General features: G+C 43.1%; 1 protein-coding gene across 2 annotated transcripts in view; it reads right to left on the reverse strand.

Moving 5' to 3' along the window:
• LOC115465460 (PHD finger protein 10-like) overlaps positions 1 to 20860 on the reverse strand; it is a 282287-nt gene that overhangs the window by 26772 nt on the left and 234655 nt on the right. For both annotated transcript variants that reach the window (XM_030195940.1, XM_030195942.1), the window contains one exon: positions 6089 to 6197. In XM_030195940.1, the coding sequence (XP_030051800.1) occupies positions 6089 to 6197 (109 nt within the window). The remainder of the gene's footprint in view (positions 1 to 6088; positions 6198 to 20860) is intronic.

Raw genomic sequence — 20860 nt, forward strand, 5'->3', positions numbered from 1 at the left:
TATTCTGTGTTTTCCATGTGCAACTAAGGTGAGGGATTATGTTAACTTATAGGTTCTTTCACAGGTACAGTTGGTACAGTTTCAGTTCTTGGACTTGGTACTGACATGGTATGGTACGCTTGGTTGTTCTTGGACTTAGTCCTGGCATGGCATGGTGAGTGTCCATTTGCAGGGTTTTGTGTTGCTTCGGTGTCTGGCAAGGGAGAGAGACAGTGTCCGCCCGATATTCAGCACTATTTAACTGGTGAGAATGGAGGCTGACCGGGTAAATAGCACTTAACCAGCTATACGCCAATATTCAGCAGGGGATAACTGGCTATCCTCCGCTGAATATCCACAGTTAGTGGCTGGCAGATAACCAGTTACATGACGCGATATAACTGGCTATCCACCGATTTTTAAACTGGGTTTGGCGGTCATATTTGACCACCGGCAAACCAAATATCGACATAGCTGGTTATCTTCAAACCAGCCAAAACAACCCCCGATATTCAATGCTGGTCACTGAAAATGGCCTGGCATTGAATATCCGGGTTTAGCTCGGATCGCAGGAGGCAGCCCGGCTATCTCTCACGGTCTGAATATCGGGAAGGGTGGAGATTGAGGAACAGAATGCCTCAGGTGAGGATGTGTCTGGAGAAATAAGAGGATGAGAGAAAGAGTGCTAAGAAGGGGAAAGTTGAGAGAGAGGAGAGAGATAAGAGGGAAGGATAAGAGTAGGAGGAAGGAAAGTGATGGAAAAGGGGAGATAAAAGAAGGAGAAAAGAAAGATGGAAACAATCATTAAGGAAAGAAAAGGATCATCTGAGTTGAAGTGCGGCTGTTCACTTCAGATGATCCACTTTGGTAGGCTTCCTTGCTGGCTCAGTGAGCCCTGGCCATCCATTTCCCAACCCCCTTTCAAGCATTTCCCTGTTGGTTCAAGTGGGCTTTTCCGACCTCCACCTTGCAAAGAGCTCCCCCTGGTGGCCCTAGTGAACCCCAGACTCTCTAATACCTCCACACCCCCCAACTTACCTTTGGGGTTGTGAGGCACCGAGCTGTTAGCAGCAGTTCCCTATTTGCTTGACTGGCTCCAGTTGTGTGTCTCAATTCACCACTAGGAGTCAAGCACTGCCATTTTGCTGTTACAAACCAGGAAGGATGAACCCTTAGGCCGTAGCCAAATTTACGCTGCCTAACCAACCCAGAGGTTGGGTAGGCCCCAAATGGCAGCAGGCAAGTCACACCCAGGTCAAGATCAGGGCTAGAATGCTCAAAGAATCACTAAGAGGGTAGGCTGGCTGGAGACAAGACAGGTGGAATAAAGAAGGTCAGGCAGGCTGGCGGACTAGAGACAAGAATGGAGACAGAACTGGCAAATAGGCAGGAAGCAGGACTGACGAACAGGTTAGAAGCAGGACTGGAGACGGGACTTGCGGACAGGCTGGAGGCAGGACTGGAGACGGGACTTGCAGACAGGCTGGAGGCAGGACTGGAGACGGGACTAGCGGGCAGGCTGGAGGCAGAACTGGAGACGGGGCTTGCGGACAAGCTGGAGGCAGGACTGGAGACGGGGCTTGCGGACAAGCTGGAAGCAGGACTAGAGACGGGGCTTGCGGACAAGCTGGAAACAGGACTGGAGACGGGGCTTGCGGACAAGCTGGAAGCAGGACTGGAGACGGGACTTGCGGACAATATGGAAGCAGGACTGGATACGGGACTTGCGGACAATATGGAAGCAGGACTGGAGACAGGCGCTAGAACCAGAGTCACACTAGGCAGAAGCCAAGGGACCTGTTGTGAGGCAGTGCAGGGGCATCTTCAGATTCCTTATAAGTCCTCAGAATGTGATGTCATCAAGGGGCATTCGGAAGAACTTCTGCCAAAGGCCCTTTAAATGAAGCTTCATGGCACGTACACACGGCTAAGGGACCCAGCGGTGCACGGCTCAGTGGGGAGGTGGGGGAGTTTGCAAAAACAGAAGAATGCCCCAGATCACCGGAAGGAGCAGTGTGGCCAGCCTGCCACGATGAAGGAGCAGTCCAGGAACCCAGGAGGTGAATTTTGGCATGAGGCAATGCTGCGGCTGTGATAGTACCTCCTTCCCAAAGTCCAGGTCTGGGTTTATGGGGAAACAGGCAAAGGAACCTTCTTAGGAGCAATGGAGCATGGACCTGGCTTGCCGGTTCCTAAAAGTTCTCTTTGGGTCCGTACTCCTTCCAGGCAATAAGGTACTGGAGTCTGCCTTGCACTTTCCTAGAGTCAAGGACATCCTGAATCTCTTACTCAGTGTTCAGGTCTGCAGCAATGTAAGCTGGTGTGGGAGGAGCTCCGCTTTCCCATCTTAGTACAAGGGGCTTAAGGAGGGACACATGGAAGATGTTGATATGGGACTGGTCCAACCTGCTGGATAATGAATCAGGGAGTGAACCTGGTAGAAGATAAGCAAACCAGATCCCTAGGACAAAGTTGCGGAGCAGATCGTCTCTTATCCAACTGCCTCGTATTCCTCCAGAGGTTAGAGAGAGACCTAGCAGTACATTCAGCGGCTGGTACGGAAGATGTTTGGGATATGGGCAGAGGTACCTTTGGATGTTGCCCAAACACAATTTGGAAGGGAGAAACGCTGGAAGACTAACTCACATGGTTGTTATATCACAATTTCGTCCATGGCAACAGCTGAGACCAGTCATTATGCTGAGAGGAAATACAGGTGTGTAAGAAGAAGATCTGGTTGACCTTCTCAGTCTGGCCATTGGTTGAGGATGATAGCCTGATGAAAAGTCTAACTTAATCTGTAAAGTCCTACAAAGGTTTCGCCAGAATCGGGACATGAACTGAACTCCACGGTTGGAGATAATGGTCTCTGGTAAGCCATGTAAATGAAACATTTCCTTGAAGAAATGCTGGACCAGCACAGGTACAGAAAGTAGTCCAGGTAGAGGAATAAAGTGGGCTATCTTAGAGAATCAGTCCATGATTACCCATATGGGAAGACACAGGATGGGAACAGTTGGGGCACAAGATTACAAAGTCACGCACATCCTTCCTTAAATGTGGCGCACCAGTAGATTCTATTTGGAGTTTTCATTCTGTGAGTTTTGACTGGTTTCTTGGATTGGATTTTCTTCCACTCTGCATTCGTTCTCCTTGGTGATTTTGTGGAAGGTGTGAACCTCTACTTTTTTCTTCAGCCACTCTTCCAATGCCATCTTGATGGATGAGAGCTCCTGATCTCCAATAGTATAATTCCTCTCCACAGGCAAAAAATTATTTGAAAAACAGGAACAAAGTACTAATTTACCCTTGGTGTCAGATTGAGATAGAATGGCCCCAACCCCTAAGCAGGAACCATCGACTTCTACAAAGAAGGGCTTCTCAGGATCAGGATGGCGGAGCACGGGGCTGCAGTGTAGGCTTCTTTCAAGAGGTCAAATGCTAGTATTGCCTCTTCAGGCCTATCCTGAGTGTTAGCTTTTTTCTGAATTAGAGCAGTAAGGGGCACAGCGATAGTACAGTAATCATGAATAAACTGATGATAGTAGTTCGCAAAGCCCAGGAAAGTTTATAAGGTCTGTCGACCCTTGGGGAGAAGCCAGTCATGAATGGCAGATAGCTTTGTGAGATTCATCTTCAGATTCCTTATAAGGCCCCAGTCTGTGATATCATCAGAGGGTGTCCGAAAGAACTCCCACCAAGGGCCCTTTAAATGAAGCTTCACAGCGTGTGCATGCAGCTAAGGGAGCCCGTGGAGGCCAGCGTCAAGAGGGTCTGGCGGGGAGGGGGGGCAGCCTGCAAGTCCGGAAGAATGTCCTGGAGCACAGTAGCCAGCATACAGTGCCGAAGGAGAAGTCCGTGGACCAAGGAGGAGCCATGGCACTTCCTGGCAGTGTGAGACATGATCAGGGCCATGACATTTACCATCACAAAGGTTCACTTATGGAGAAAAAAATTTAAAATACAACCTTCTGCAGGAAAAATCATGGTTACAGTCTTTTTGGACATAGATGGTGTTGTTCACATGGATATCCTTGAACTTGGTAGAACTATCAATTCAGAACGCTACTTTGCAACCCTGAAATAACTATTGAGAAGAGTGTGGAAGCAGAAGAAGGACATTCTGTTGCAACATAATAATGCTAGGTCTCATACAGCATGAAAACACCACAGAGGCAATCGCAAAGATGGGTACCTCAATCTTACCCTATCCACCATTTGATTTCCATCTTTTTCTGAAATTGAAGGAATACCTTCAGGGGTATCTGTTCGATTCAATTGGTGGGAAGTACTGTGAGCAACTGGTTGAAAAGACAAATATGCAGTCCTTTCACAACAGCTTTTAAAAACTTGTCCATTGTTGGCAAAAATGTGTGGAGAATGGGTGGAGACAAAAATACATGCATGTAATAAAAGAGCATGGTATATTCCTGGATGGTGATTGCTTCCTTGTTTGATAGCCAATTTTTTGAACAATTCTTTTTAGATCTTTGGCCAGTTGAGAGAAAAAAAAGTTGATTATTATGAATTTTGATAGCCACTATAAAATATAAATAAGTTTTGGATGGTTTTCCATGTGGAATGATGATGTTTGAATTACCAACTTGTTGTATCTATAGTCAGTATGGAATTTGAGCACACAGTTTTTCCTTCCTGAAGATTTCCTATTATTTACTTTGTGTATTTTTTTGGAATGTTTTGATTTAAAATATTTTTGAGCACTGTAAGTAAACTTCTAGTCCTTGACTGTATCAGTGATTCTTTGACTAGAAACTCATATTTTGTTTACTACTTTTTGGGTTCCCCTGTTTATATTGTCAGTTTTTGTTTAGCAGAAAAATTCTGAATATTATTTTTGTTCATGAAATCAGAGCCAAAGATAAATAGGTTTAACTTTGTCTATTTAAGATACGGTTTCTCCTTTTCAGGGAAAAAAATACACTAAATAAAACACTGTACCCACATCTAGGTAACCCCCTTCACCCATAAGGGCTATGGTAGTGGTGTACAGTTGTGGGGAGTGGGGGTTTTTTTTGGGGGGGGGGGGGGTTGGGGGGGGGGCTCAGCACACAAGGTAAGGGAGCTATGTACCTGGGAGCTTTTTCTAAGTCCACTGCAGTGCCCCCTAGGGTGCCCGGTTGGTGTCCTGGCATGTCAGGGGGACCAGTGCACTACGAATGCTGGCTCCTCCCACAACCAAAGGGCTTGCATTTGGTCGTTTCTGAGATGGGCGTCCTTAGTTTCCATTATCGCCGAAAATCAGAAATGACCAAGTCTAAGGACGACCATCTCTAGGGATGACCTAAATTTCAAGATTTGGGCGTCCCCGACCGTATTATCAAAACGAAAAATGGATGCCCATCTTGTTTCGATAATATGGGTTTCCCCGCCCCTTTGCTGGGACGTCCTGCGAGGACGTCCTCAGAAAATCTTGGGCGCCCCCTAAAAGAAGAAATCCTTTTTAGTGCACAGTTAGTGTGCACAGACAGCAGTTACTGTAGTACACCTGAGTGCATCCCATGATACTCAGTTTTTTGCTACATTAGGTGCACATTAGTACCTAATGCAGCTTAGTACAAGGGCCCCTAAGCTCTTAATACCAAACTCCCCCTTGAGGCTACTTTGATCTACTAAAATGTCCCAGTTTGCCTTCTTTTAAAAATGCATTAAACTTCATACCATCCATTATACTATATTTACAGTAATAGGATCCTTACTTCGGAACAGTCTTCCGCTGTATCTTAGACTTGACACTTTTTTCCCGTTGCTTAAGTGGCCTCAAAATGTATTTATTTCAGAATGTTTTTGGACAGTAACTTACCATAGTGACTGGAATCAGGGATGCCAGGGGTTACACCTCAGGATTTGGAACCTTCCTCTATTCTCCCCTCAATTTATATTTTATTACGTACGTTTGATCTCTACTCTATTTCTTCTATTTTTCTACCTTTACTAGGCTATTAGCAGTATATCAAGTATTAGTAAACCTGAAAAAAAAAAGTCATGCTCTCCTTATAGGCTGTTGCAGAATGACTAGTCTACTTACAAAATAAAAAACAAACAAAAAAATATAAAGACATACACTATTTAACATCATGTATTTACTTACCACCGTTGTCACATTGAGAGCAGTGTATAATCATTTCAGGCCTTCCTTTCTTGCCGGATTCTTTACTCTTCCGACAAATTCTACATACAGCATTTGGAATGACCTTCGGCTGGAAGGGTAGAAAAGGGCTATAAAATCATATATGAAGAACTTGGTATGGGCTCAATAGGATTAGGGTAATTAATTATCTATGCATCTATTTCAAGCTTTGGATAATATCAACCGATTAAAGACAATTATTTCTCAAACCTAACTTAAAGGAGCACATTGGAATTCTGAAGTCCCTGTGGTTTAAAATTAAATGAAAAACTACTTAGAACTAGTATTTGGCTTCTCTGTATGAGCCAGTGGCCCCGCAAAATTCTATTTTTCCCAAACTATGTTTGTTTGCACAAATGAAATGTTGATCCAAGTACCTCTAGGTCACCTAAAGGAAAGCCTTATAAGTAATTCAAAAGATGATTTGGAGGACTGAAGGAGTAGCCTAATGGTTGAAGCAGTGGACTGAGACCCAGGGAAGTTTGATTCAAATCTCACTGAGGCTTCTCATGATCTTGGGTAAGTCACTTAGGGGCCCTTTTATTAAAGCTTAGTGTGTGCTAATGGACTTTAGAATGCGCAGCATTAGTGTGCACTATATCTATGGGCCACATGGCGTAGTACATGTTAAGGTCCATTAACATGTGCTACGATGTAGTAAAAGGGCCCTATAATGCTTCAGGTACAAACTTACCCCTCCCCCCTTTTACAAAGCCATGTAGTAATGCCAACACAGCCCATTCACTTTGAATGGGATGTGTCTGCATTACCGCACCGGCAGCCAAAAAGAGGGGGGGGGGGGGGGGGGTGTTAGATTGTAAGCCTTCCGAGGACAGAAAAATACCTAATGTGCCTGAAGGTAACTAACCTTGAACTATGACTGAAAATGGTATGAGCTAAATCCCTTTTTAGTGGCATTAAGGGCCACTCTATAAAGGGTGCCTAAATTTAGGCACCAATTGGGCACGTTAATTTTTAAAAAATGTTTTTATTGATGACAAATTCAGCAAGCAAGAAATCAAGTATATACTTCCAAAAATCAGTGAAAACCATATATGATTTTTTTTCTGTCATCCCAGATTTCCATTTTTCTCCCCAACCTCCCATACCTATCCCCCACGCTCCCTCCCAATCCCCTACCCAAACCCAAGAAAAATACTGTCCTATGGGATCTGACATGTGAACACCCCCTGCTGACCCCCACCTTAAAATGGCCAACCCCAGGTAACCTGTAAAAACAAAATATTGAACCACATATCCTGATCAAACTAAAACAAACTTACACAAGAAACATGAGTAAAATACAATATAAAAAAGTCCTAATGTGCTCTGGCAAAATACATTAAAAAAAAAAAGAACACATTTTCTAAACCAACGAAAACTACTTGCAGATCCAAAGCCCACAGAAGCAACTACCTAAGTTCCTATACTAGCTGGGAGAGTTTGAATAAACGTTTTCGCTGCCTCCACACAGGTGAAAAAATGAGTTTGACTATCATACAGAATCCAGTCACGGTAAGCAAGGCAAACAAAATCTTCAGAACATAAAGTTCAGTACATAAGTGAGCAAAAGGTTTTTGCTGAGTGTGCACTTTAGTGGTACAATCCTGAAAATATGAGACTTTATCATAATCCAAATAGTGCCCACCATGAAAGGCTTTCAGGATACCTCATTTGTACACCAGATGCAATACACGAAAAACAAACACCCTAGAACATGCATGACCAAGAGGGGCATAATTGAATGGCGCCGGCCAAATTGATGGGTGGCCATCTTCTGGGCCAGCTCCGCGAAGGGGCGGAGCCAAGTGTATTTTCGAAATATGTTGGGCTCCAGCCAAATCGCTCGCCGGGGTTAGATGAGATGGCCGACTCCGATTTTCAGCCATAATGAAAACCGGAGCCGGCCATGTCAAATCCGACGAAATGTAAGGCATTTGGGTGTGGGAGGAGCCAGCATTTCTAGTGCACTAGCCCCCCTGACATGCCAGGACACCAACCGGGCACTCTAGGGGGCACTGCAGTGGACTTCACAAATTGCTCCCAGGTGCATAGCTCCCTTACCTTGTGTGCTGAGCACCCCAAATCCCCCCCCCAAACCCATTGTCCACAACTCTACACTATTACCATAGCCCTAAGGGGTGAAGGGGGGCACCTACATGTGATTACTGTGGGTTTTGGGGGGCTCCTATTTACCAGCACAAGTGTAACAGATGGGGGGGGGGGGGCCTGGGTCCACCTGCCTCAAGTGCACTGCACCCACTACAAACTGCTCCAGGGACCTGCATATTGCTGTCAGGGAGCTGGGTATGACATTTGAGGCTGGCATACAGGCTGGCAAAAAATGTCTGATTTTTTTTTTTTGTGTGTGGGAGGGGAGTGGTGACCACTGGGGGAATAAGGGGAGGTGATCACCGCTTCCCTCCGGTGGTCATCTGGTCAGTTGGGGCACTTTTTTGGGCCTTGGACCTAAAAAAAGGGTCCAAATAAAACGGACCAAATTCTCCTGACGGCCGGCTTTCTTTTTTCCATTATCGGGCGAAGCCAGCCATCTCAACGCACGCCCCCGTCCTGCCTTCGCTACCATGCCGACACGCCCCCTTTCAACTTTCACCGGCCCCGCGACAGAACACAGTTGAAGCTGCCCAAAATTGGCTTTCGATTATGCCGATTTGGGCGATTGCCGCCCATCTCTTGATTTGTGTTGGAAGATGGGCGGCGATCACTTTCGAAAATCAGCTGGCAACTGTCTCAGAGCCTAGCCGACAGGCCCATTCAATTTTAAAAGTATCCTCAACAGATGCCAAGTGCAAAAATTGGGGTAGCCAAATCTCTAGGGTTTTCACCAAATCTTCATCCTTCAAGGATTCAGAATAGACAACCAGGCACAGGTAATTGCACTAGGCTATGCCCTCCATATCGTCCATCTTGTGTTCCATCTGATGGATGCTGAGGCAAAGCTGATTCATATCGTTCGATGCCCTCTGAGCCCCAGATTCCAGTGCTCCCATGCAATGTTGCACATCAAACTCCAAATCCATATTATCCAAATGTTCATGAGCAGCCTCAATTCTGTCATGTAGCTGCTGTAGTTTGGTATCCAACGCAGCTTCCACTGCAGCTCGCACTTCTGACACTATCTCTTTAGACCATTCAGAACATATCAAAAGAAACGGAGGGCTGACTGAGCCACCATCTTAGCTTCAGCTACTCATGATTTATTCCGGAGCCTTGCGGGTCAATCTTGATGCCATTGCAAAAGCAAAATCATAAGTACATAAATATTGCCATACTAGGACAGATCGAAAGTCCATCAATCTCAGCATCCTGTTTCTAACACAGCCAATCCAGGTCACAAGTACCTGGCAAGAACCCAAAAAAGTACAATACATTTTAAACTGCTTATCCTAGAAATAAGCAGTGGATTTTCCTCCAGTCCATTTTAATAATGGTCTATGGACTTGTCCTTTAGGAAGCCATCCAAACCTTTTTTAAACCATCTAAGCTAACTGCTTTTATTACATTCTCTGACAACATAGTAGATGACGGCAGAAAAAGACCTGCATGGTCCATCCAGTCTGCCCAACAAGATAAACTCATATGTGTATACCTTACCCACATTCTCTGACAACAAATTCCAGAGTTTAATTACACGTTGAGTGAAGAAACTTTTTCTCAGATTTGTTTTAAATTTACTACTTTGTAGCTTCATTGCATGTCCCCTAGTCCTAGTATTTTTGGAAAGAGTAAACAAGCGATTCACGGCTACCCGTTTCATTTCACTCATTATTTTATAGACCTCTATCTCCCCTCAGCCGCCTTTTCTCCAAGCTGAAGAGCCCTAGCAGCTTTAGCCTTTCCTCATAGGGAAGTCATTCCATCCCTTTTATAATTTTTGTTGCCCTTCTCTGCACCTTTTCTAATTCCACTATATCATTTTACAGATGCGCTGACCAGAATTGAATACAATATTCGAAGTGCGGTCACACCATGGAACAATACAAAGGCAATATAACGTCCTCATTTTTGTTTTCCATTCCTTCCCTAATAATACCTAACATTCTATTTGTTTTCTTAGCCGCCACCGCACACTGAGCAGAGGGTTTTAATGCTTCATCAACGTTGCTTAGATCCCTTTCCTGGTCAGTGACTTCTAATGTGGAACCTTGCATTTTGTAGCTATATTTCAGATTCCTCTTTCCCACAGGCATCACTTTGCACTTGCTCACATTAAACGTCATCTGCCATTTAGCTGCCCAGTCTCTCAGTCTCGAAAGGCCCTCTTGTAATTTTTCATAATCTTCTTGCGATTTAACAACTTTGAATAACTTTGTGTCGTCAGCAAATTTAATTACCTCACTAGTTACTCCCATCTCTAGATTATTTATAAATATGTTAAAAAGCAGCGGTCCCAGCACAGACCCCTGGGGAACCTCACTATCTACCCTTCTCCTTTGAGAATACTGACCATTTAACCCTACTTTCTGTCTTCTAACTTATAAACAGTTTTTAATCCACAGTAGGATACTACCTCCTATTCCATTACTCTCCAGTTTCCTCTGGAGTCTTTCATGAGGTACATTGTCAAACGCCTTTTGAAAATCCAGATACACAATTCCGACCAGCTCACCTTTATCCATGTTTGTTTAACCCTTCAAAGAAATCCTCCAAACCTTCACAGCTTCGAGCCAACAAGCACAGCAAAAGAGAAAGAAACTTTACTTGTTTCTTGCAAGAAAAATATGCAGGGTATGTGGTCGATTTGGTGCAGAGATGAAAGAACCAAGTCAGCAGCCTCCACGCCTGCTCTAGACATTACGTGATCTCCTGGGCACACTAATTTCTAGAATAGGCGCGCTTATGCATGTGAATGATGTCACAAATAGGCATTACACGCATATGTTCTAGGCACTATTCTATAAAATTGGTGCGATAGTCACATGACACATAACAATGGGCTGTACCAGTGGATGGAGCATGGGTATTCTGCCTAGCACCAAATATGCACATTTTAAGGCACACATGGATGCACTAGCTTATGTCTGCGATTGACCTCGCAAAAGCTGTTGTACTTAAGTTTTGGGTTGTCAGAACGACCGTTCGCTACTGTTCTATAATGGGTACGGCACGCCTTAATGCCGTTATAGAACTGGTGCTAAATACACTTCTTTGTAGCACCTACCTACATTTAGGCGCCACTTTATAGAACTGCCCCTTTAACTCTAAAGGTTATGTTTACCTTGCTCCTTATTGATGCAAAAAAATATATTTGAAATGCAAAATATCACCACTGGTGGAAGCACTATTGCTACCTTTACATGTTTACATCTTATTTAAGTTTTAAACCACCTTTGCCAAAATTAAAAATAAAAACATATGTAATACAAAATAATATTCACAGGGTCCAACATAGTCAATTCTTGTATATTTTCCAAAGATAGCAATAATGAACAGAATCCTAAATTAAGCAATGAATTAAAGGAGACGGACTTGATTGTAGTTATTCAAATATGATTTATGGACTGATTTTAGAAGAAAAATAAGTTTAAAACCTTTGATTACTCTTCATACCAATTGATCTTGTAGATATATTGATCTTGTATATTTCAAACTCCCAGCATTGTTGCAAATTTTAGAGATATTTTTTAACCAGTGATATTTGCACCAATTTCAAAACGAAAGTAAGCATGTTTGCACACTGCTTTGGTCACTTACATTTGCTTTTTCTGCATTATTTTTTTCCACCAACTTGGAATGTCTCCTTCTAATGCAATTAAAAACATAACCACTGTGGCTTGTAGCTGAGTTAAGGGTGACTAATATTCAGATTGTTTTTTTACTCTGGTAGATGGCTTTGGAAAATTGTCCTTGCGGAGGGCAAGGAAGGCACATATGTTACTTTTATAAAATAGCCTACTGGAAAGCGACAGCACAGAGTTACACTTGTTCTGAAGCAGGACTAACATACATTACTGAACACACAGATAAGAATGGTTTAATGGGATAGAGTCAACATGGATTCAGTCAAAGAAAGTCTTGCCTCAACAAATATGTGAATAAAGGTCAGTCGATGTAGTGTGTCTAGATTTTCAGAAAGCTTTTTGACAAAATCTCTCATGAGAGACTCCTGAGGACACAAAAGCGGGTTACATTTTTGCAGCTCATTTAGCTATTGGGCTTTCTGTTTGTTACTCTATTGGACTCCTTTTCCATATCACATAGTTTCATTATAATTATAATTATTCAGGTTTAGGTAGGGATGGCTCCTGGGGGAGGGTGGGGGAGAGAAAATTGTTAAAAGTTTTGATGATGATGGATACTCTTCGTCTTTTCTGGATCTGTTGTGCTATTTGCATTTATATATTTATTACTGTTGTTGGTTGTACTTTATTTTGTCATCAATAAAAAAGGTTGAAACATAAAATGATTTAGAAAATTAAATTGAGTCTTTATTTGATTGGGTATTGGCAAGCTAATACATACTCGTATGCACATGTCTTTCATTATAACATGACCTTTGTGGTATTGGTTCCAAAGTAGAGCATTTTACAGAGGGAGTGGTGTAAATAATGCACAATTTTGCTGTTTAATGGAGGTTAAGGGGCATAAATTGTGCATTATTCCTTTATTGTACAATAGTAACTACTCCCCCTTAATTCCCTTTAATTAACCAAAATTCACTTTGGCCAGATATTTAATGGATTAGTAGCCTGCTGTTTCCATCTTCAGATTTATTTATTGCTGTTATGAAGAGATTCACCTAAGGCAGTGTACCATATATGACCACTGATCATGTATCTATAAAGAATATAAAGGATAAAAGCATTTGATGTACTGCCTTTCTGTGGTACAACCAAAGTAGTTTACATATTCAATGCAGGTACTTTCTCTGTCCCCATTGGGCTCACAATCTAGGTTTTTGTACCTGGGCCATGGAGGGTTAAGTGACATGCCCAGGATCACAAGAAGCCACAGTAGGAATTGAACCCAGATCTCCAGGTTCTCAGCGCTCTACACTAATTCCTCTACTCCAAGAATGTGGAATGAGATCACTGAAGTCACATGAGAGGAATAAAGATTATGATTTAAGTTTTCTTGGAAGAAAGAATTGAATGAAGTGTTTCCTTCACTTTATTTTTCTTTGTTCCTATTCTATTATTTTTCTTGTAATTTTTACCTTTTCAAACATAATAAAGTTTAATTAACAAGCAAGTCCATTAATAAGTGATGACACAGAAACCTCAGCATAGGGAGTATAATGCATGGTATTCATTAACACACAGAGCCAATATTTCTTGTTCTCATAACATTACAACAATTTATAAGTATGTATAGCATCTATGTGTAGTCAACGTCCTTTACAAGCATCACACAATAAAGCAGTAATGATCCAGTGTTAGACTTTGATCACTGTCACGTACTACCATCCACATACAGTATAGCAATTAGCACTTTATGGTTCATAATCAAACTAAGGATGTTAAGGTAGAACTTCCCAATCTGTGGATCAGGACCCCAAATGGGGTCATGAAACTGCATTTAGGTTTGCAAACTGAGGGGTGCCAGCCTCATATAATATCATTGTCTTGCACTGACTGGGAGTCGTGCACTTTCTGTGGCTTTGTGATTTGGTGTCGCAGCTGTAGAAAGATAAGGCACAGGTGTAAATTCCAATGCCTTTATTGCAATCTCTCTATTGGATTGCCCTAATATCTCTGTTTTGATAGCATGCTTCATAGATATCTTACTCTGAACCATGCGCTCCTGAGTGACTGTCAGCTTTCCTCCAGATTCTAGTTTACAAGCTGCTCTATCTCCTCAGGAGCTTAGTCAAGATCGGGAGGCGGGGCTGGTGGTTGGGGGGCGGGGATAGGGCTGGGCAGACTTATACGGTCTGTGCCAGAGCCAGTGGTGGGAAGCGGGACTGGTGGTTGGGAGGTGGGGATAGTGCTGGACAGACTTGTACGGTCTGTGCCAGAGCCGGGGTTGGGAGGCAGGGTTGGGGAGGTGAGGATAGTGCTGGGCAGACTTATACGGTCTGTGCCTGTGCCAGAGCCGGTGGTTGGGAGGTGGGGCTGGTGGTTGGGAGGCGGGGATAGCGCGGGGCAGACTTATACGGTCTGTGCCCTGAAGAGCATAGGTACAAATCAAAGTAGGGTATACACAAAAAGCAGCAAATATGAGTTATCTTGTTGGGCAGACTGGATGGATCGTGCAGGTCTTTTTCTGCCGTCATCTACTATGTTACTATGTTTTTAAATGTCACAGCCATCATCCTGGTTCCACCCTAGTTAAGAAGCAGCTCATCTTTTTGGAATAGGATCCCACTTCCCCAAAATGTTGCCCAACATCTAACAAACTTAAATCCCTCTTTCCTGTACCATCGTCACATCCACACATTGAGACTCAGGTAGAAAGTTGAAATCCAGAACCTCCAGGGTAAGCATTCTCAAAAATGCTTCCCATTCCACATGCAGGATCCAAGAGATTGGCAGAGCTCCAAACTTCCAAATTTGGCTTTCATAGACTCCCTAACACACTGTTCTATGTCACAGGTACCACATGTACCAAGACAGCTGGCTAGACCAAAAAGGGAACCACTTTATCAATCAGGGAAGACAACATACCTCCTGTCTAAACAGGCCGACTACAGAAGGCCTAACCCTTCAAAAGGGAGATCTTCCCTTTCTTAGGAGAGAAGCTCCCTGTGGGGAAAGCCTCCCTATCTTCTTCATTCAGGCCCAAGACTTTACTCCCCAACTGCCACTGAGCCTGGAAGGAGGCCAAGGCTGTCTGGATGCATCAAATGATACCTCAGAAGAAAGGGGAATGGGATGTCAATGGTCCCCACTCCTCTTGCCCCACAGGAGTATCCAGCTCACCTGGGATCACCTCCACCTTTGTTGCCACTGCCCACACAGAGAACCACAGCATGTGAAAATGCAGCCCGATTCCAAAATGGCCACAGTTCACACTGGCAGGAAAAACTGCCTGACAGCTGTGGGAACCTCTGCGTCACGAGAATCCCAGCTGTACTCATATCCTGCTGCTGACAGAGCCAACAAATGTCCCACTGCAGGATTCAGCTGTGCTACTTAAGCTACAGACTCCACACTGCTTTCTTCTCCCTGGGACACTTGCAGTGGAAACTCAATGAAGCCACACCAATGCACAGCCTGCCGAACCACATGCCTCAACCTGCTGAAACAGCCCAAGAGATAAATATTCAGCACCTGCAGCCCTCTCCAAATCATTACAGAGTGTTGACGCATTTGAGAGAGTCTTGAAGACTATGCTTTTTGAGCAAGCTTATGGATTGAAATGAGGTTTTATTTGTTAGGCAGTTTAACTTGAGCAAGATGTTATATGCTGCATTGATTTGAATTGTATAAATGGTGTTATTTAATAAGGAGAGTTTAAATTACTTGAGTTTAGAGGCCACCGTATTTTTACAGCAGACGTTTTTATGAATTCTTGGCTGATGCTATTTTGAGTTTTAAAGTATGTTTTTATTGCTGTTAGACTTGTTTGGATAACACATATGTATGTTTTGTTGTAAACCGCCAAGAAGTTAAAGATTATATGGGTTATAAAATGTTGTTTGCAAATAAATAATACACACACACACACATATATATATATATATATATATATATATACATATATATATACAGTGCAATCCACTTAAGTGCAAGGGTCTGGGGCCAAAGAAATACATGCAGTTAACCGGAGCATGCACTTAACCGTTGTGACCCAAAGAAGCTTGACATCTGATAAACATATGTACAGTACTGTTTATTATATGTACAGTATACAGTCTCTGTTAACTAACGTTATAGTCTCCATTAACTGACGTTAAGCTTACTTGAAGTAATCAGTCATAGTACTCTGTACACTCTTGTGTCTGTGAGTTTCATAGACTACGTCTACCAGACGGTAAAAACTGTCACAGCACTGACATCCAGTGGCCTCCAGATAGCCCCGCACGGTGTTGAGACTCTCCAGCGCTCTTGCAAAAGTGACAGGAGGTTGTTGAATTTCGTCAGCATGTGCCTCGCTGCTCATTTCATCATCTGTTTCATCATCAGCTGTTGCCTGCGTTTAGGCGCATATCTGGACATCGGTGCTGTTGTCAGCTGTTTGTAGATCGTAATCAACAGCTACGAAGTGATGAAACTCCTCTTCAGTAACACCAGCTGGGATGTCAATAACCTGTACATCTGACGCGTCTGCAACAGCTGCATCTGTTTCGTCCCTCTCCACATCCCTAACAAAGCTTGCCCGCTTGTAGCAGTTCACAATGGTTGCCTGTGTAACATGATTCCAGGCTTCTTTCTGCATATGTAGGGAATCCAACAGTGATAGATTACGAGCCAGTTCAACAGCATGTTTATCCTTGCCAGTCTGGTCATCCATAATGCTCATCAGACGACGTAGCACAAGAGCCAGATAATGTTGTTTGAAATTGGCTATTATGCCCTGATCCATAGGTTGGATCAGAGAGGTAGTGTTTGGTGGCAGGAAGACCACCTTGACATTAGACAGCCTAACATCATCACTGTGTGCAACACAATTATCACAAAGCAACAAAATCTGATACTTTTATGCCCGCATTCTAGCGTCTAACTTCTTTAGCCACTGCTTCCAAATTTCCCCATTCATCCAATAATTTGCACTAGCCTCGTATGACACAGGAAGTCGCTTAACATTCTTGAAGCAACGGGGCTGTTTGCGCTTTCCAATGACGAGTGGTTCCAACTTCTCACTCCCATCCATATTGCAGCAAAGGAGGATCGTCAGTCGGTCCTTCGACGTTTTACTTCCTGTAGTTTCGGCTTGTTTGAATGCAAGTGTTCCATCAGGAATCGCTCGCCAGTAGAGACCGTTTTCGTCAGCATTGAAAATGTCACGAGGTGCAAACTTGTCCAAGATGGTAGGAAGAACTGAAACAACTCAATTTTCAGTACCAAAGTCATCAGCGTCTTTTCACCATGCTGTTTCTTGAATTTTATGTTGTTTCTCTCCTTCCATCTTTCCAACTATCCAACAGTGGCTTTGAATTCAGTTAGTCCAAGACTTTCAGCTAGCTGATTAGCTTTCTCCATAAGCAGTGGACCACTAACAGGAAACTGTCTGCTCCTGACTTGAGAAAACCACCGAAGAAGAGTATCTTCTACCTCCTCAGCTTTTCCCGCTTGTTTTCGTTTCCGGTGTGGATTTGTATTGTTTTGCCAGTCTTCCAGAAGCTGGTCTTTCTGCTTCAAGATACGTGAAATTTGACTGGGATTGGCACCATATTCTTTAGCAATAGGTGCTTGACTTTGTTTGTTTTCTAATTTTTTAAGAAGTTCTATTCGTTCAGCCAGTGTTAAAGTCTTACAGTTGTGCGACGACGACAACTCCAGTGTACACTCTTAACAACATTCTTTTGCTCCTTCTGCCTGTGGCAGTTAATCAACGAGATTTCAAATTTACCGCCCCTTTGACATGCGCCAATCGGCTTCCATATTCAGCGCGTGCGCTTATGCGGAGTCTTTCCTGCAGAGGAGCGGTCTTACATGCATACAAGCGAATCTTGCACTTACCATTGGTGCGCTAAACTGGTTTGTCCCAATTGAAACTGAAGGCGCCAAAAACGGGACCGAAGTACGGCATACAGTTAAACAGAGCATGCGCTTATCAGACGTGCACTTAAATGGAGTGCACTGTATGTATGTGTGTATATATATATATATATATAGTGATGTTCACCCCTTTCAACAGGAAGCTACACCTTGAGCTCCTCCTACTAACACTTCCCCTCATCCAGGAAAATAGGCTCCTCCTCCCTTTTAACAGGAAGCAACCATGTAGCATTCCCTCCTGCTCAACAGGAGGTGCTAGGGAGCCTGAACTCTTCCACAAGTAAAGAATCCAGAGAAAAGTTCTCTTTCAAGTGCTTTATTTCTCTTTCAAAGTCAATCTGCACGGCTCCCCTTAATTCAGGGTGAATAATCATAAGACATTTGTTATTTCGTCCGACATCCCTTCTCTGAAGCCTTTCCTAGTAACAGGTCACAGCTCTGTTACCCTCCTTGCGTCACCTGGTGCTCCATCTGGAGAATACCACTTTACAAACATGCTTCACAGGATATGCAAATTAATCATTCTAGATGCAAATCCACTCCCATTAGCTTCCACTAACCACTCTGTAGGTGTTACTCGTCTTTCAACAAACAATTCATTGCACTCTTCAACTCCAGAGAGATGAGGGTCTCAGATAAAAACAGCCATCACCCCTTGGACAGGATCTTATTTCACTTCAACTTTACAATCCTGTACTCCATCCACCCCCAGCTGTTAACATCAGAGTCTTACTTCAAGGTTCACAGTGTTCTTTCCACATTGTGGTCTTATTCCACAAGTAATTATCCTTCCTATTATTCTGTACTTCAGGTAAGTACCTTGTCTTTCTTTAAGAATCTTTTCCTTTAATGTCCAGTCATCAGTTGCTTGGCATCCTTCATTTTTCTTGGAGGGCTCCTTGCCCCTTTTCCTTCTCCTCTATCCTTGGGAAAACGCATTTTTAAGGGCTGCTTCCTACCAATCCCACCATTCCTGGGCTCCGCCTACATTCTAGAAAAGGTACAGAACCTTATCCAATGGGCTTGCCTTCTGAAGGGAACTATTCCTACCTTCTGCCACAGGCCATTCCCTTTCAACTTAGCAAAAAGGTAACCTCCACCCCTCCCCAGTATTTATATCTGGGCTGTCGTTGAGGCAGGGCTCCTTTAGTGGCCTCTACACAGTAAAACAAGGGCCTCTACCCATTAGAATGCCATCTAGTGGTCACTACCTATCTAAGCAGGCTTCTTCTTCTATTCCTAAGTACCCTCTAGTGGCTCCCTTCAGGTCATTACAGCAGTCCTCCACCATAAGAGCTCCCTCTGGGGGCTAGGTCATGTCGAAGCAAGTCCTATATATATTTTGTTTGTTTTTTACTGCTTCAGGCCAAGACCAAAGCTGGAGGTAAGGAAGGGGAGATAAGGAGACAGAAACCAGAAGAGAGGGGCCAAAATAAATTGCATATGCAAGAAAGACAGAGAGCTTACATCACTCTGGCTGTTTCCCCCTCTGACTTACCTCCCTCTGTCTACAGGGCCCTTCTAGGGTCACCTGCTCTGAAAGACAACCCACCAGAAGGGGACCTGCAGATCTGCTCTGGCACAAGGATTCTCCACCCCCAAGCCCAGTCAGGGTAAAGGTACATAGACCAATCCCTGAAAGCTACAGTCAAGAAACTGGAATGCTCACTGGAGGCACAGGCCATGACCAGCAATTCAGGAAGACAGTGCACAAAAAATACTGCTGCACCAATCCAGACTGCAACCATCTGCTGGAGGCAGAGAATACTGGTGAGTTTCAATCCTTAAACATTACTTCAAGTCAGTGTTCTCTGTCTGCTGGTTAGGTACCATAGTCCACTTGTCTGGACTGGTCTAGCAGCAAAATAAGGAAAAATATAATTAACTTTCCTAAGTCATCCATATCTGAATAAGGGCATATTTAGCCACCTGAAAATACATGTGCACTCATTATTTAAGTTACTTCTAGACCAACTTCCTATTATATATTTAAAAACAAGACAATTAAAAATAGGGACAGTACATCAGCCCAACTACAAATGACATTCTAAAAAAGCTCTATAATTTCCAACACATAGAAGAGAGGTATTATGGGAAGAACAGAATGGGGCAAGATTTAAAGGCTTGTTTTTGTAAAATATGACCTTACAATAAATTTTTTTAAAATAGACCATGTAGGTATGCTGCTAAAGCAGTAAAATGTGAGAGACTGTTGTTAAAAATAATAGGTGCACATATATTTTTAGCTGCATAACAATCTAATATTTAAACAAAATGCATGCAGGAACCTTGTGTTTTAAAATCAGCTTGTTTTAACTATGTACTTACTTTTGTAGTTAGATGTCCTAGTGAAAATGTATTCTTGTGTGAGTGGCTGATGCTGAAAGATTATGAAGTGAAGACAATATATCTTGTTTTGCTGCATCCCTTTCTCACCATTGTCATGTTAAGATTGCAACCCTGAAATGTCCATTGTGACTTAAAGCTGTAAAAATCTCACACCTAGTTAGGTACATGCTAAATACTGGCTATAGAACAATATTTTCATTGCATTAAATATATCTTTAAAGAGGAATCCTTTTGAATACAGGGCTAGATTCTATATAGCACGCCTAAAAAAAATCAGTGCTGAAATTAAAAATGCCTAAGCATATTTTACAGAATAAGCCTAGATTTCTGTACGGTTTACAGAATACACCGAGCGCCTGTTGACGTGACTAAATTAAGACGGCCATTTACGCCGTTTTACTTGGTGTAAATGTGGATGCCTAAATTACACATGGAACGGGTGTGTTCTATAACAACGTGCATAGATTTTAGAAATGCCCTTGGCTATGCCCCTTTTTAACTATGTGACTTAGAATTTAGGCACATCATGTTATAGAATATGCTTAGGGAAGAAAGAAGGAGAAACAAAAAAGCAACACTGGGCCTTCAAGATTGAGATGATCAAAGTCTCTTGTTTATTAATTGACAGATAGATCCGACACAGGCCGTGTTTCGGTACACTGGCGCCTGCCTCAGGGGTCAGCTAATCCTGATCAAAAATTGTAAGTGGTACTGTCACAGTGTAGCACCTTTGATATGGAATAGTCTCTCAATTGCTCTG

This window comes from Microcaecilia unicolor, chromosome 3, assembly GCF_901765095.1.
Source record: "Microcaecilia unicolor chromosome 3, aMicUni1.1, whole genome shotgun sequence".
Lineage (NCBI taxonomy): Eukaryota > Metazoa > Chordata > Amphibia > Gymnophiona > Siphonopidae > Microcaecilia > Microcaecilia unicolor.